Source organism: Myotis yumanensis, unplaced genomic scaffold (assembly GCF_028538775.1).
Source record: "Myotis yumanensis isolate MYYU_CA2020_CCGP unplaced genomic scaffold, mMyoYum1.0.hap1 SCAF_17, whole genome shotgun sequence".
In the NCBI taxonomy this organism is placed as follows: domain Eukaryota; kingdom Metazoa; phylum Chordata; class Mammalia; order Chiroptera; family Vespertilionidae; genus Myotis; species Myotis yumanensis.
In genome coordinates this window covers 13,874,459-13,889,604 of record NW_027223768.1, presented here as the reverse complement: position 1 = coordinate 13,889,604, position 15,146 = coordinate 13,874,459, and the positions used below count along the sequence as shown (strand labels likewise).

The 15,146-nt window shown below is 53.0% G+C and overlaps 1 protein-coding gene across 2 annotated transcripts; it reads right to left on the bottom strand.

The window, feature by feature from the left end:
• Window positions 1–29: 29 nt before the first annotated feature.
• SV2A (synaptic vesicle glycoprotein 2A) lies at window positions 30–14,813 on the bottom strand. 2 transcript variants are annotated; one of them, XM_070397545.1, is made up of 13 exons: window positions 14,624–14,813; window positions 9,277–10,218; window positions 7,958–8,138; window positions 6,982–7,133; window positions 6,734–6,867; window positions 5,999–6,088; window positions 5,650–5,760; window positions 5,388–5,476; window positions 4,556–4,720; window positions 4,219–4,352; window positions 3,000–3,206; window positions 2,265–2,424; window positions 30–1,851 (listed from the first exon to the last, which is right to left on the bottom strand). In XM_070397545.1, the coding sequence occupies exons 2-13, from the start codon at window positions 9,896–9,898 to the stop codon at window positions 1,668–1,670; spliced, it is 2,229 nt and encodes a 742-aa protein (XP_070253646.1). In that variant the 5' UTR covers window positions 9,899–10,218; window positions 14,624–14,813; the 3' UTR covers window positions 30–1,667. The 2 variants fall into 2 exon arrangements, with proteins under 2 accessions (XP_070253646.1, XP_070253644.1); XM_070397543.1 differs by lacking the exon at window positions 14,624–14,813 and adding an exon at window positions 14,051–14,165.
• Between the last annotated feature and the right edge of the window lie 333 nt (window positions 14,814–15,146).

The following is a 15,146-nucleotide window of genomic DNA, read 5'->3' as shown; positions in this document are numbered from 1 at the left end:
GAACAGAGGCAAGGAAGCAGACATAGTCATTTTGGATCTTAAGGATTGGTTGTTTTCTTTTTATTTTTCATCAATATTTTTCATCTCATTTTTCACATCAATAGAGTTGGGTTTCGGGTTCCCCAGGAGAACAAGGGAGATGGATGGGTCCCTCCAGGGGGTGCAGGAGAGAGGGCTGCATCCAGCAAGTGAAGGGTGAAGGAAGGGCACACACTCGTACACTGGGCACTGGAGGAGAAGGCAGTCCTTTGAGCACAGAGAGTTCAACAGTCACCACCTCGTTCAGCGTTACAAAACGGGGGGAGTGACCACAGAGGTGGGGGCACCAGATGCAGCATGAGAAGGATGAGTTTGGATTTTCTTTTTTTGTTGTTGTTTTCACTTTTTTCCTTTTAACTTAACATTTTACAAACAGCTAAAAACTACAACACATCACAGCTACACTGGTGGGGAGCGGGGCACCAAAAAAAGCAGCCACACAAAGTGGGGTGGAGCAGGGGCAGCTTAACCTACAGGGGCTATTGTGTGGAAAGGCTGAAATGGGGAAACTGAGGCTCTGGTCCCTGCATTAGGGGGTTCCTGGCTTGCTACCCACCCTCTTTCCACTTCAGAGGAATTGCTGGGCAGGCCCCTGCTCCTTGTGCTTTTTGATCTGCTGGTTTGACCTTAGGCCTGGTTTCTTTCCCTCCCCGGATCCCCGACTGAAGGGATCGGTTGGGGATGGGAGGGCAGCTGCGCTGTAACAATCTGTGCTTTAGTGAGTGGAGCCTCTCACTCCAGAGGCCTGTGCTTCTTGAGAGGAAGGAAGGGACCCTCAGATCTCCCGGGACTGGTCTGGTACTCATCCCAGCCTGGCCTCAGGCTCCTCCCTCCCAGGCCTGGCACAGAAACAAGATTAGGGGAGGTACTACGGAAGGCAGGGTTGTGTGTGTCTGCTGAAATTACTCTTGGCTTGTATTGTAGGACAGTATAGTGACACCCCACCCCCATGGCACATACACACACACAGTGTACACACGCAGTCACACACACACATAGTCCTGCGGAGCTGCTTCAGAACTTAACATATAAATAAATAAGAACCAGAAAGCTAATTTCATAAAATCCAGGCTTCGTATAGCCTATGTTGAGGGGGAAGTAGAGGCTAGGGGTCTGAGGTTTATTGCTACTCCCCCAGCATCCAACAGGAGGCGTGAGAGAGCACTCGAGGCCCTTCTGACTCTTAAGTTGAAGTTCTTTTGGTCCGTGGTCTACACCAAGCCGCAGCCCCCAGCATAACCACGCGTCCATGATTTCACCAGGGCATAGGCAGAGGAAATGGGGGAAGGCAGGAAGCCTGTTCTGGAGACCCTGGAGCTCAGAAGAGCAAAGACCCCCCTCCCCCCTCACTAACAACGGGGAGAAGAGTGGGGCCAAGCCTTCTCTTGTGCAAAGTCAAGGGTGGTAGGAGGTGGGGAGTAGAGCTGCATCCCAAAACTGGGATGAAGGAGCCTTCCCTATAGTGTTTGCCCACGGGGTCACACACATGCACACGCACACATACACAAGGCTAAGACACCAAACATGGGCATGGGGAGGGCGGGCTCGGGACCAGGATGGCAGGGCAGGGGAAGGGAAGAAGTTGGTCTCACAGTGTGCCTGCCACCCCCAAAGTCCCAGAGAGCCCCTCACTGCAGCACCTGCCCCCGGGTCTCAGGCAGCTTCAGGGCCAGAGAGCTACCAAGGGCAAGGGCAGCAGAGGCAAAGAGGATGGGGGCAGCCTTGGTGATTCCCACAAAGGACGTGAAGATGCTGATCCCCAGCACGGCGGCCAGCTTACACAGGGCGTTCAGGAAGCCGAAGGCTGTGGTTCTGTTCAGGGGTCCCCCAGTGCAGCACGAAATGGGCCAGACGGTGAGGAAAACAAAGAAAGAGGCAGGGAGGGTTGGTGGGGGCAGAGCAGGTGTGAGGAAGTAAAGGAGAGATGGCAGGCAATGTCCAAGAGGGAGAAGAAGGACAGAGGTCAGAGAGGTGAGGGACGCACAGCAGGGAATATAGGTAAATTGGGAGGCAAGGGGTAAGGAGACGGAAAATTAGGTTAATCGGTACGATTTCAAGGAGTGAATTCAAAGCTAACCAGCTCTTAGAGGAGAAACTCAATGGAAACGTATATCCTTTTACCCCCGAAAGATGCTTTTTCCATTCAACCCCTCTTCCTCACCCCACTTCTCCCCCACCTTCTATGCCCTCACACGGCTGTCCTGCCCCCACCACATTCCAACTACCTCTTGTCCGAGGGGTAGAGTTCAACGGTCAACACGTCCAGCGCGTTCCAGGATGCGATGCTGACCCCCCCAAAAAGGCAGAGCAGAGCGATCATAGCTGACTCACTGTTCCCAAAAGACAGGAAGAAGCAGGAGATGCAGGACATCACACTGGAGCCGGCTGGAACCGGAAAGGAGAGCAGCGTGAGCCTGGCCACAACGGCACCCATCCACTGCCCACCCCGTCCCATCGACTGGTGTTGAGTGCAGCCAAAGATGAGACTTTTTCCAAGGTTCCCCAAAAGGAAGGCTTTCCACTCATTCCCAGCCTCCCTCATCATTTCCTCCTTAATCATGTCAGCACCAACCACTTCAATGCCAGCTGTGGGCCAAACAACCTGATGCCGTATGTGCTCTGGCCTAATATGTCAACCCTATGAAGCAGGTTCTGGCATCACCCCCATTTCCCAGAGGATACAACTGGGCTCGTAGAGGTTAGGGAACTTCCCAAGGTCGGTGGTGGAGCTGAGATTCAAAACCTATAACCTCAAAGCCTGTGCACTTGCTATCCCGTCTACTGCCTTTACTCAGCGGAGAAGCTTCCGGGCCAGGCCCCACTCCACCCTGCAGCCACCCCCCAAGCCGAAGACATGAGAGAGAGCCTTCTCTGGCTAAGGTGAGAAGCCTGTTGACACTCTCTCCTCCCCGCAGCACCCTAATCAGTTCTGACACCACCGCCCAGCCTCTCCCCCGTACCAAGCATTCGGAGCCTGCCGATCTTGTCCATGAGCAGGGCAGACACAATATTCCCCGGAAGCACAGCCAGCGTTCCCAAGAAGCTGACGAAGTACACCATGTAGGCCCCTTCGCCCGTCCCCGTCACATCTAACGGGCAGCCCTCCTTGTTGTGCAGGAATGTGCTGTTCACCAGATGGCTGTTCACAAACTTGTACTCAAACAGGTCTGGGGGGGAGGGTCAAGACAGGCAGGCAGTCATGTCAAATGGGAGAAGGAGCTGCCACTGCTATGGCTCAGGCCTCTGCCTTTGTGGAGTTTAGCACTTATTGCAAAACATCAAATAACATCACCATAGGAACTAGAAATCTTTTTTTTTTTTTAAGAAATCTTTATAGCAGAAAATGTCCGTGGTCTATTACATGAAACAGTGCGACTGTTTCCAAGTTTTTTAATCAATAATCGGCTTCCCCCGTCTACACCTTTTCCCTCCCCTCTCCCCTTCCTCCTCCCCCTTCCCCCTCAGACACATCACCTTTACCTTCCTCACTTCTAATCTCCCAGGGCCCTTCCTTTGCCTCTGTAACTTGTTTTCCTAAGCCCATTTCTTCTAGTAATTACTTCTACCTCTGTGATTTTCCAAATAAATGTTCTCTTATAAAAAATGAAAAATAATCTGCTTCCTATTGATGCTTTTTGTCTGCCTTGCTATTAGCAGTGGCAAAAAATACTGGGGGGAAAATGTAAGACCATTGAAAGCCCTATCCATTATCTTTTCCTGCAAAGTGGGAAAAGCTCACCCAGTACTCCATTTAGAGGTGGGAAACGGCAGTCTAACAATTCCAGCATTTCATGTGCATACAGTTTGAGAATCACTGTTAAAGAAATGGACTGATGCAATGATTTCCAACCTTTTCCTCACCAAATATCTCTTTTGTTTTTATTTTTCCCAAGAGCCCTGCTTTGAATGATTTTTGTCCTCTTCAAAAGGGCATTATTACAGCCACATTGAATTGTTTTAATTCTAGGCAAAGGCAAAGAAATTTGGTATTTTTGTCGTATAGACTAACTATCACAGGAACATGTTCAATTTCCATTAGAGTTTTGGAATTATTGGTGGTAGTGTGCCCCATCCTTCCTTCAAGGCTCCAGAGAGCTCAGCTTGAGAACCTGAGCTAGGGGCCCCTCCTGAAGCGCACCCAACCCTCTGGTCTGACAGGCACCGGCCACTCCACCTTACCAGTGTTATAGAACACGGTGTTGATGAATGTGCAGTTGCGGAAAAACGTGTTGCTGGATGTGACATCCTCGAAATAACACTCCTCAAACAGGGAATCCTCAAAGGTCACTGACTTCAGGCGCAGCCCAATGAACCTGGAAGACAGGATGGTGAGAGGCACTTTCCCTCCTCCTCATCCCCTCCTCCAAGGCTCATTCCCTTAGTGAAGTCACGGGAAGCTGAGGCATTGAGGAGAAACCACAGATCTTTGCCACAAAAATACATGTCTCAAAACGCCCAGATTCATAAAAGACAAGGGGAAGAGGGACAAGAGTGCGGTATGAAGATCCCCACATACTTGTCATTGAAGTACTGTCCCCCTCGGTGGATCTGATTCTCCAGGGTGAAGTTAAAAGTCACATGCTCTACGCGCTCCCCAGGGAACACTTTGGTGCGGGCTGCGTAGTCCACCGCCTGGAGATGGCGGATCATGTCGGGAAACCAGACAGTCAGGCCATAGTAACTGAAGAGTCAAGGGCGATGGAATCAGACAGGGCTCAGGGATTGGAACCAGGCATTCCAGAATGAGGGGGGAGATCGAGGATCATCAGCCCATGTCAGGACCTTGCTCACCTCTCCAGTCTTACCTCTCACCACTCCTCCCTTCACCAATTGTAGTGGTTCTTCTAACCCTCCCACCATGCTCTTTATCTTCCAGGGATTTGCTCTTCCCTCTGCCTAAAACATCCTCCCTAACCCACCCTCAGCCTAACTCCCATTCATCCTTCAGAACTCACATCTGGACTAGGAAACCCCTCTCCTGTGCTCCCAGAACATCTTGTACTTCCCCGTCCACCCCCCACCCCCGCCCCATGTGGTACTCATCACACTGCCTTATGCTAGTTTTGTCTAGCTCCCTGCCCAAGATGTGAACTCCGTGAGGACTGGGACTACATTTATTTCAGCCCAGCACAGTACCTGACACAGAATAGAAACTTAATACTGTTCAGCCTATAGTACAGTGTGTTGGATTAATGAATAGTGGAGAGGAGCAAGGTGAAGGATCAGAGGGGATCTGAACAGCACCTTCCCTCATTATTTGCCCCCTTCATTTCCATTTTCTCCACCTCTCTCCCCACCCACACGCCATCACATCCACTACATACCCTCTACCCCACCCACCTTCTCACCTGAAGGACATGGTGAACCACACACCCATCATCATCAAAGTGATGCGCCGATATTCTGGACCAAAACAGGAGAGGAAATTCCCCCAAACCTAAGCGAAATAGAACTAAGTCAGACAGTGGCCGCACTAACTTCTAACACCCCCATATCCCCATGTCTCTACCCTTCCACCTCCCTTCAGTTTACCTATCACCCCACACACTGCCTTCCTCTCCACTCCTCCCACTTCCTTCTCTCTCTCTCCACCATACAATCCCTTATTACCTGCCCCCCCAGGTTCGATGCCCGGACCCCCCAGCGCTGGTACCAGGTCCCTGTGTCTGACTGGATTTCAATCAACTCATCCTCCTGATGAATCGTCTTAATGTGGGTTACCTGGAGTCGAGAGAAGGAGTGAGCATTCATCTATCTGCATTTCCCAATTCCTTCCAGGTGCCTCAGTTTCTCCCACACTATCAAAATGGGAGGAAGGGGTGGATAGGATACCCTAAGAGATGTCATTGAGAGAGAGTGTTGTCATAGATGCCTAGGAAGGTTGGGGTATCCAGAGAGGGGCCAGGTGGCGGTTGGGGTGCAGCAGCTTGGAGGACTGAAGGGTAGGACTGTGGCTTACTGAGAAGACTCGCTCAGGATGTCCCTTGGCTCGCATGTTGGTGTCATGAACTTGCTTCAGCACCATCCAGGCCTCATCATGCTTCCCATTCTAGAGCCGACAGAATCCCCGTATCCAGGTTAGCCCCTCCCTGACCCTGGGTTGTAGACCCCCCTCCTCCCAGCCTGGCTTCTGGAGTCATAGAACACAAAAAACCTCCCCACCCCCAACCCCTGACCTATGGGCGGGTCCATCACCCACTCTAAAAGGGCCCCAAGCAAGATATAATCAGACTTGGGCAACAGTGGGGGGAGTCCAGGAGCTAGATACAAGCATAGGTCCTAGGGATCCCTTGGTAAAATGGTAAAAAAGAAAACAAAACAAGCAAATGATGATGATGGGCAAGCATGTAGTCAGACAGTCCTAAACCTGTTGGACCAAGATATAGTTGGAAGGGAGAACTGGGGAGGGGGGGGGGGGGGGGGGGAATAGAACTTTTCTGGAGCTGTGAAGTCAGGGCCAGGGCCTCTGCCTGTAAAATTTTGAACCACCCATGGTTGAACAAGTCCCTGGCTTCTCCACCCACAGAACCCTTCTAGAGATGCATTCCATACAAAGGAAGTAAGATAACACCCAACAGAGTATGGACCCTGTGAGGAAGGCAGGCAGCTATATAGGATCAAACCAAACACACAGTGGTGTTTGAACACAGGAGCCCCTGCTGCCCTACCCCCAGCCCAGCCCCAGCCCAGTCACCTCCAGGAAGAAGCGGGGACTCTCAGGCTGGGTGGTCAGAGCCCCAATGGCAAACACAGAAGGAAAGGCGCAGACGAGGACAAAGACCCTCCAGCTGTGGAACTGGTAAGCGGACCCCATCTGGAAACTCCACCCTGGGAGGGACAATCATAGACTCAGCAGAGAGGCCATTGGCTGGGGGTGCCCACCACAGGGAGCACAGGAGAGGGGGGAGACGATCCAGGGTGCGTTCCCTGCGGGCTGCTCACCATAGTGGGGGATGATGGCCCAGGCCATAGCCGCTGCGTAGACGCCACCAATCATCCAAAACATGCAGAGCCAGCTCAAATGCTCCCCACGCTTCTCCTGGGCCAGAAACTCCGAGAAATAGGAGAAGACAATGGGGATGGACCCCCCAATCCTGGAGGGCATTGCAAGAATTCAGCATTGGAAATGGCCCTATTCTTCATCTCCTGCCCCAGTGCTCTGCATCACCCAGTTCTTTCCATCATCCAGACCCTTTTGAAGAGACTCCTTCTCACACCTAGAGCCCTTCAAACTCCCTCACCACCATCCATCAAGCACGCATCCTTGGGACCCTGGGAACCAAGCAGCAGGAAAGGTGGGAGGCCAGCAGGTGGAAGGGAAAGAGAAGGGACAAACATTGAATCTTGAAGATACTACAGAGTTGAAAGGAAGGGAAGATGATTACAGAAAAAGGGAAAGTCCCCCTCCCCACCCGCCCAGAAAGAAAGGGCAAAGAAGAGTCTGAGAGCAGGTATGAGGGAGCAGACCAGAAAATAGCTTGGAAACGAGGAGAAAGTACATGCAGGGAGAAGTGCAGGAACAGGATGGGCCAAGGTTTCAGAGTTCAGGTTGTCAAATGCAGGAAATATGCAGGCTCTGGGAAGGGAATGACTCGAGGGTCCACAGATAACCAGATGTGAGGATGAGACCACTAGGCCTCTTCATGGAGTCAGGCTCAGAATGGAACTAAAGGGCGGGGTGGAAGGCTCAGGAATGGGACAGACATGGAATGGCATTCCGGACAGACGGTAGGCAGGTCCTGGACAGGGAGAAGCTGGCCTGAAGATGGTGGGAGGAGAAAGGAATCCATTCATTCAACTCATACATACTAGTCCTTAAAGTGCTTCTGGTGTGCCTGGCACTGTGCTGGGCCCCAGGGATATAACAGTGACCACAGCATAGTCCTGCCCTCCAGGGGCTTAGGAGGTGGACACTCACCCAACCCCAGAAAGGAGGCGGCAGAAGAGGAAAGTGCCATAACCCTGAACAAAAGATGAGAAAAAGGCGAAGACGCTGTTGACTGAGAGAGAGATGAGCAGACACTGTCTCCGACCCAGCCGGTCAGCCAGACCGCCCCAGAGGAAGGCTCCCACCATCATGCCCAGGTAGACGATGAGGCCTGGAAAGAGGAAGAGGCAGGGAGGGTATGAGTCTATAGACCCACCTAGTTTTTCCATTCACTGAACATTAAATGATCTGAAACTGCAGCCGAATAGATCAAGGACTCGAAGGTCTTCTAAAAGCTAATTCCACCCAGAGGTGAGAGCAGGTGAGAAAAGATGAATTGTGGAAGCAAAGATGGGAAGGCCATCTCTGCAGGCTAGAGGTTCAAAGGCAGGAATACAGCTACAGGAGAAACCCAGAATTTTCTTTTCTCTCCCTCTCACTCTCTCTCTTGCTCACTCTTACTTCTCTCTCTCTCTTGCTATCACAGACACACAATACCCCCATCTCTGGCTTGCCTGGAATGAGGAATGAATTCCTAAACCCGCCCAGGAACCCCTCCATCCTCTCTGCCTTGAGGCCCTCAAATTAGCAGGAGGTCTCTTTCATGTTCCCTGGGAAAAGAGCTCCAGTCCTTTACTCCACCCAGGAAATCCTCCCCACAAAATCCTTATAATCCCAACACTTCTGGTCCTAAAACAATCCTGTTTCTTACTTCATTCATAAATTCAGAATTGGAATCAATCTTAAAAATCATCTATTCCAGACTCTGCATTTTACCCAGGCCTAAGCAGAGCCCCAGGGGAAGAGGAGCCTGCCCAATAGCTCATGGTAACTTGGTGGCGGAGCAAGACTGAGACCCTTTCTGAGTGAGTCTGGGAGTTCCCTTCCTCAGGGTCCCCATCAGGAAGGGCAACCCACTGGCCCCTGACTCCCAAGGCTGACCAAGAGCTTCTCTGGCTGGAGGCAGGCCTAGGATTCTTCCCCTACTCCCACCACCCCAAACTGACCCTTCCCGTATCACCTAGGGAGTTTGAATACTGACTTTTTGTTGCCGCAATCAGGGAAAGGGGGCAGGATAGCAAGAGGAGAGGCTCTGAAGAAACATTAAATAGGGTCCCTCCCACTATGGCCACCTCCCAACCACCGGCCCAAGCCCCAGCCCAGCTGTCCTCCCCGAGGCCCCCCTTGAACAAACAACCTCACTGTGACCCGAGCCCACGGGAGGGTGTGTGTGAGGGGGAAGTGCAGAGGAACCCCTGTTTACAGAGTTTGGAGCAGAATGGGGCTGGAGCGGCCCCAGGGTGTCTTACCCAGCATGCCTTTGTTGGAGTCAGACAGGCACATGTCTTTCTCAGCGCTGGGCAGCACGAAGCCCACCACAAAGACCTCAACACCATCGGCCATCAGCGCCAGACCAAGCACGAAGTAGAGTGTCCACTGGAAGCGGCCGTGGCCACACTCCCGGAGGATGGTCTCATACTGCTGGGCCAGTTCTTCCCGATCTTTCCGCCGCTGTGCCGCCCCCCGGCCCCCAGGAGGGCCCTCCCCATCATCCAAGCCTCCCCTCACTCCAGCCAGGGGTGCTCCATCTGCCATCTGCTCGCCTTTGCCCCCAGACTCTGCCCGGGGGATGCCCTGATACTCCCCCTCATAGATCTCATCATCCTCATCGTGGCCCTCTGTGGCATCACTGGAGACGCCACCTTCCTCCTCCTCCTGGGCCCCTTCCCCACGGTAATAGCCATCAGCTGGAGCAGGGTAGTCATCGTCATCATCATCCTCCTCAAAGCGGGAGTAGGATCTGCGGGAATATTCGTCCTGGACTCTGTCCAGGCCCTTCCCCACCTTCTTGGCTGCATGCTTCTTGACTTCCTTGGCAATGTCTTTGGCCCCACGGATGAAAGCTGCCCGGTCTCTGAAGCCCTCTTCCATGACAGGTCTCCCCCGCTCCCTGCTCCTTATTCAGCTTTTGCTCAAGAATGTGGAGTCAGAAAGACCCTTCTCCCAGTTACTTTGATGAAGTGTGTTCAAGTATCTTTGGGCACAGAATAGGACCTGGCCAATGAATGTCTAGGAGAAGAAAAGAGGGAGGAGAGGTGTGGCCTACACCCAGTTCAGTTGGGTACATAGGGAAGGGAGAGGGGAAGTAGGGGAATGAGAAGGAGAGGGGAAGCCAGCTTGGGGGTGCTAAGCTGGGGAGCCAGGATAACTCAGGAAAAGCGCCTACTTCTCTTCCAGGCACCTCTGGATATCTAGAAATAAGAAGGAGAAGAAAGAGGTTGTAAGGCTTAAGATGGTAAAAAAAAAAAAAGGCCAATACAGAGCTCTTGTCGACCCAGAGCCCCACCTGCACCATGTGGGACAGAGATGGCCTCCTTGCTTCAAGCTCGCATTTGATAAGAAGGAATGACTGCTGGGACCAACTGCAGGTCATTCAGTATAAACCCCCTGACTCTGACCTTGGAGACTAGATCCATGGGATTGGCCCTTTAGTAACAGTCACCTACACAGAACTCTTCTCCTGACCCTCCACCCCACATCCAGATCAAATCCCTTCCTTTACCACCAACCTGCAAAGAATAAAACAGGAAATAGGAGAAACCAGAATCCCCTGTGCTAGCCTGCTTTAAGGTCAGAGCGTTGGGAGAATGTGTAGAAGGAGCATCAAATCCTCCGACCTGTTGCCTTCAGGGCACTGATGGCATCTGAAGGTGGAGCTTCCAAAGTCCTCCCCTCAGGTTCCATGTTTATACGCCGCCCAAGGAGAGGCCTCCTCCCAACATCTCCCCGTGAGTAAAAGCTCCGCTTCCAGACCTGGGTTTGACTTCCTGCTTCAGCACTTACTAGCTAAATGACCACGGGCAGGTCTCTGAACATCCATGCCTCAGTTTCTTCTTAGGGAAAAATAAGCATTAAGTGACATAATGCACAAAAGAAAAAAGGGAAAAAAAGCACATAAGCTCCTTACCATAGTACCTGGCACATAAAAAGTGATGAATAAATATTAGTTCTTACTCTTTGTGGCAATAATGATATAGTGAGATGCCCTCTGCTCCTAAGACCCCAGAAAATGCTCTTGAGGGTGAGCAGCAGACAGGGAAACTGGCAGGGAAAGGCTGCTTCAGCACAAAGTACACACAGCTATGTGACCTAAGTTGAAATCCCAAGTCTGCTATTTACTTAACTAGTCAATTTGGGGCAGGTTACTTAACTTCCCTAAGCCTCAGTGTGCCTAGATTTAAACTGGGGATAATCATCTCTATTTCTCCAAGTCCGTGGGAGAGTTTAATCTCACAGTAGATATCCTATAAATATTCATTTCCTTCCTATTAGATTGAACAATGGAAACGAAGCAGGAACCGGCAAGAATGAAGCAGGGTTCATACTTGGGTGTTGTTGTCCAATGTCCTCCCAAAACAATCCCAAGACCCGTCTGTGTTCAAACTAATTCCAGCAGCTTGGCCCACACTGTCCCTGGCTAGACAAACAAAGGGACACTCAAAAAAAGGAGACCTAGAACCCGAGGCCATGGAGAAGAGGGCAGATCAAAAGCTAAGAAAGAGGTAATGATTGGCTGCTGTCACCTTCCTTCAGGATATTAGCACTGGTGGGGTGGGAGTGGAGGAGACTGATCGAGCATACCCTTCCAACATGTGGGGTCTAAAGTCCAGAGCAGCCCTAGCTGGTTTGGCTCAGTGGATAGAGCATCAGCCTTTGGACTGAAGGGTCCTGGGCTCGATTCCAGTCAAGGGCACATGTCTGGGTGGCGGGCTTGATCTCAATTAGGGGGCATGCAGGAGGCAGCTGATCAATGATTCGCTCTCATCATTGATGTTTCTATCTCTCTCTCCCTCTCCCTTCCTCTCTGAAGTCAATAAATATATATTAAATAAATAAATAAGTAAGTAAAGTCTATAGTAGTAGCATCTCATTGCTCCAGGGCCTCCCCTCTTAATCCCCCTTAATTCTTTCTGTTCCTCCTCCAGTAGTCTAGGGAAAAGGAGTCCACAAATACCGCACTGCGTAGGAGGCTGGTATGGAAGGGGGCCTTCAGCCTCCTCCCCCCAAAATACATCCTCCAGAGGGAGACGTGGAAGAACCCCTACTTCCTTCATAAAGCAGAGGAAGCAGGACTAGATTCTCACCAGAGATCCTTCCCCTAACATATCCTGCCTCCATCCAAGGCCTTCATTAAATGTCACACACACACACACACAGAAGGGGTAAGTAGTGCTATGTGGTTCAGAGAGAAGCACTGGCAAGCAGAGCCTTACCCCCTCAAGGACAGGTGTGAGCAGTGGATCACCATGACCAGAACCAGTGACCCCTATGCCACCTTTTTTTCTTTGTGGATCAGGGTCCAAACCATCCGCTATGAAAGAGAGGGAACTGTGGAATCCCCTCACTGCATGGCAACTTGCTTTCCTCTTCTTTCTTTCCCAGCTAGGCTCTCCCCCTCAAATCCTGAAGGAGGCAGATGGACCCACCAGGAGCCATACCCAGTGTCTGTTAACACTATTTACTCCTGAGCCATACCCAGTGTCTGTTAACACTATTTACCCCTGAGGGTGCATGTAGGGTAGGGAAGGCCCCTAGAGCCACCGCAGGATATGAGATGGCTCAACAGCCAGCTCCCCCAGGGCCAACAAGCCCAGGAGGTCAGGAGAGAGAGAAAGAAGACAAATTCTTTGTGCTGGTGAGAAAGTGATGCTATTTTTAGCTCCAACAGCAGCACAGGGTGGCTAAGCCTGTGGGAGACAGACAAGACTTGGAGAGGTGGAGGCTAAAGAAGACAAGATTCAGGGTTACACAGCCCTTTAAGGTTGGCTGGCTTCACCTGCCTGGACAAATGACATTCTTGGCAGAGGAGTGGGGGACTGGGACTCCTGAGCAAATGCTGCCTTTCGGGATAACTCACTCAACCCTGGATCAGAGGAGAGTCCAGAAGCCACCTCCCACCCCATTCAAGCACCTGACTTTCAAAGCCACCTTGACTCCCCAGGCCACCCTAGCCCAGGTGACAAGGTCATTAAGAAGCAGCCACTTATCAAAACATCCAGGGGGGGGGGGGGGGGCGCGGGCGGGGGGGTGGGGACCAGGAGGGAGGAGGTACTGGAGCACACCTCCCTGTTCCAGCTGGGGGACTGAGCCTCAGCCCCCACCCCAGGACAGCCAAGGCTGCACCTCCCCTCCCTACATCCTACCCCAGGAAGATGGAGCAGCCACATTTCTGAGGGGGGAGAGGGTGTCAGCTGAGAACGCACACGTTGGAATACGGAGGGCAGAGAGGCAGGGATGAAGGAAGAGACCTCTACACAAGCACAGACACAGGCACAGAGACCTTCTCTACCAGCATTTGTGGCGAACCCCCCGCCCCCCCCCCATCCCACCGCTGCTCTGCTGTAAGGGAGGAGTGACTGAACCGATTCTCAGCGCCTCCCCTCACCCTTGGTCCTGCTGTTGGACCAGTGCCCATCATCACTCAGTACCCCTTCCCCCCCACCTGGGAGCAAATGCCTCCAGACCAGCCACCCACACCCCAACCCTGGTAGTTTACCATCTCTACCTACCCAGTATTCCATTTTTCACCCCCCTTCCCTCCCTCCTTCACCTGCCCTTCCTCCACTGCCCCCCGCGCCCCCCCCCCCCCCCCCCCCCCGCGCCAAGTCCAGGCGAGCAGACTGAGGCAGCATCCATCCTCTGGCCTCAGCCAAGGTCATTTATCAATCATTGGGGGGGAGGGGATAGTCGCCAAGGTGAGGAGGGGATTGGAGTTTGAGGGAACCCTATTCCACCTAACAACCCCCCACCCTGTCAATATCTGAGGAGGGAAGGAGGGGAGGAGGGGAGGAGGGGAGTAAAGAAAACATCCTCTCTCTCTCTGTCTCTCTCTCTGCATATATATTATAATCAGCACAGCAACCGAAATAAATGTCCATTCAAGCCAGTACCAATCCCTTCCCCCTAAAGCGGGGACGGTCACCCTCCCCACCAGCAAAGCATAGGTGGGTAAAATGGCTGCAAGGCAAGGATGCTCCTGCCCCGGGCGGGGTGGAGGTGAGAGGCGGAGAGGAGGGGTCTCACCTGGGCTAGGTCCCCCGGGAAAGGGAGTCCCGGGTGAGGGCAGGGGTCCCGGCCGGGCGCGGGGCTGGCGGCAGCAGCAGCGACTGCTCCGGTACCGGGGGAAGCGGCAATGCAGACCTGCCCCCCCACACTCTCCGGCCCCGCCTCCACCCCCACCCCACCCCACCCCCAGTGCCTCCGAGCAATGGGAGAGACCATTGCTGGGGGTGGGGGGGCAGAAGGAAAAAGGATGGGGAAGGACTCAGGGAACCAGGGAGACATGGTGAAGGACGAGGGGGTTGTCACGGGAACAGCTGGAGAGGACACAAAACCCTTCCCAAGCCCTTCCTGGGAAAAGATGAAAGCAACTGAGAGAGCGAGCTCAGGGAGACCCGCGGGAAGACGGAGCCAGCGGCAGGTGGGGAAGGAGGCAGCGGCCCCCTTCGCGGTGCCCCAGCCCCACAATGGCAGGAGCCACAGCTTCAGGGGTCCTCGCGGCCGTCCAAGCACCTCCCTTCCCCTTCTCCACCGCTCGCAGCCAGAACCGTTCCCACCCGCTCTCCCAAAGGCCGGGTGCTCAGACTCCCGGCTTACCTGGCCACTTAGAGAACGCGGGAATAACAAGGAGTGGTTTCCATCCTGAGCCGCACAGACTCCTGGGGCCCTGCCGTGTCTGTCCAGACACAGTCCAGATGGTTAGTGTACACGCAGGCCTCCCCATCCTCCATTCGGGCACTGGCCGCAGAGGTGAGTACTGGAGGAGCTGGGCTGCACAGGCCTGACCCACTGGACAGCTCCCCTTCTATTCATTGGCTCCAATGGCTCCGATCCCCACTTTCTTTTCACACACACACACACACACACACACACACACACACTCCTGCTTCCAGGGCAGGAAACGGGGCATTGATTCCAGTTATTTGCTTTCATCTTTCCTTTGTCCCTGTACCAATAACCTGGGCTCAGAGACACAAGACATACCACTCGGTGACATCCAGCTCCAGGGGTGAGGGGCTGGCTGTGTGGTGGTTTGGGGATGTACATGCAGAAGGTGCCTACCTATTCCAGGAAAGGCCTGAGGATATGCTGGGCAGAGCTGACCAGGGGCTCTGACCTG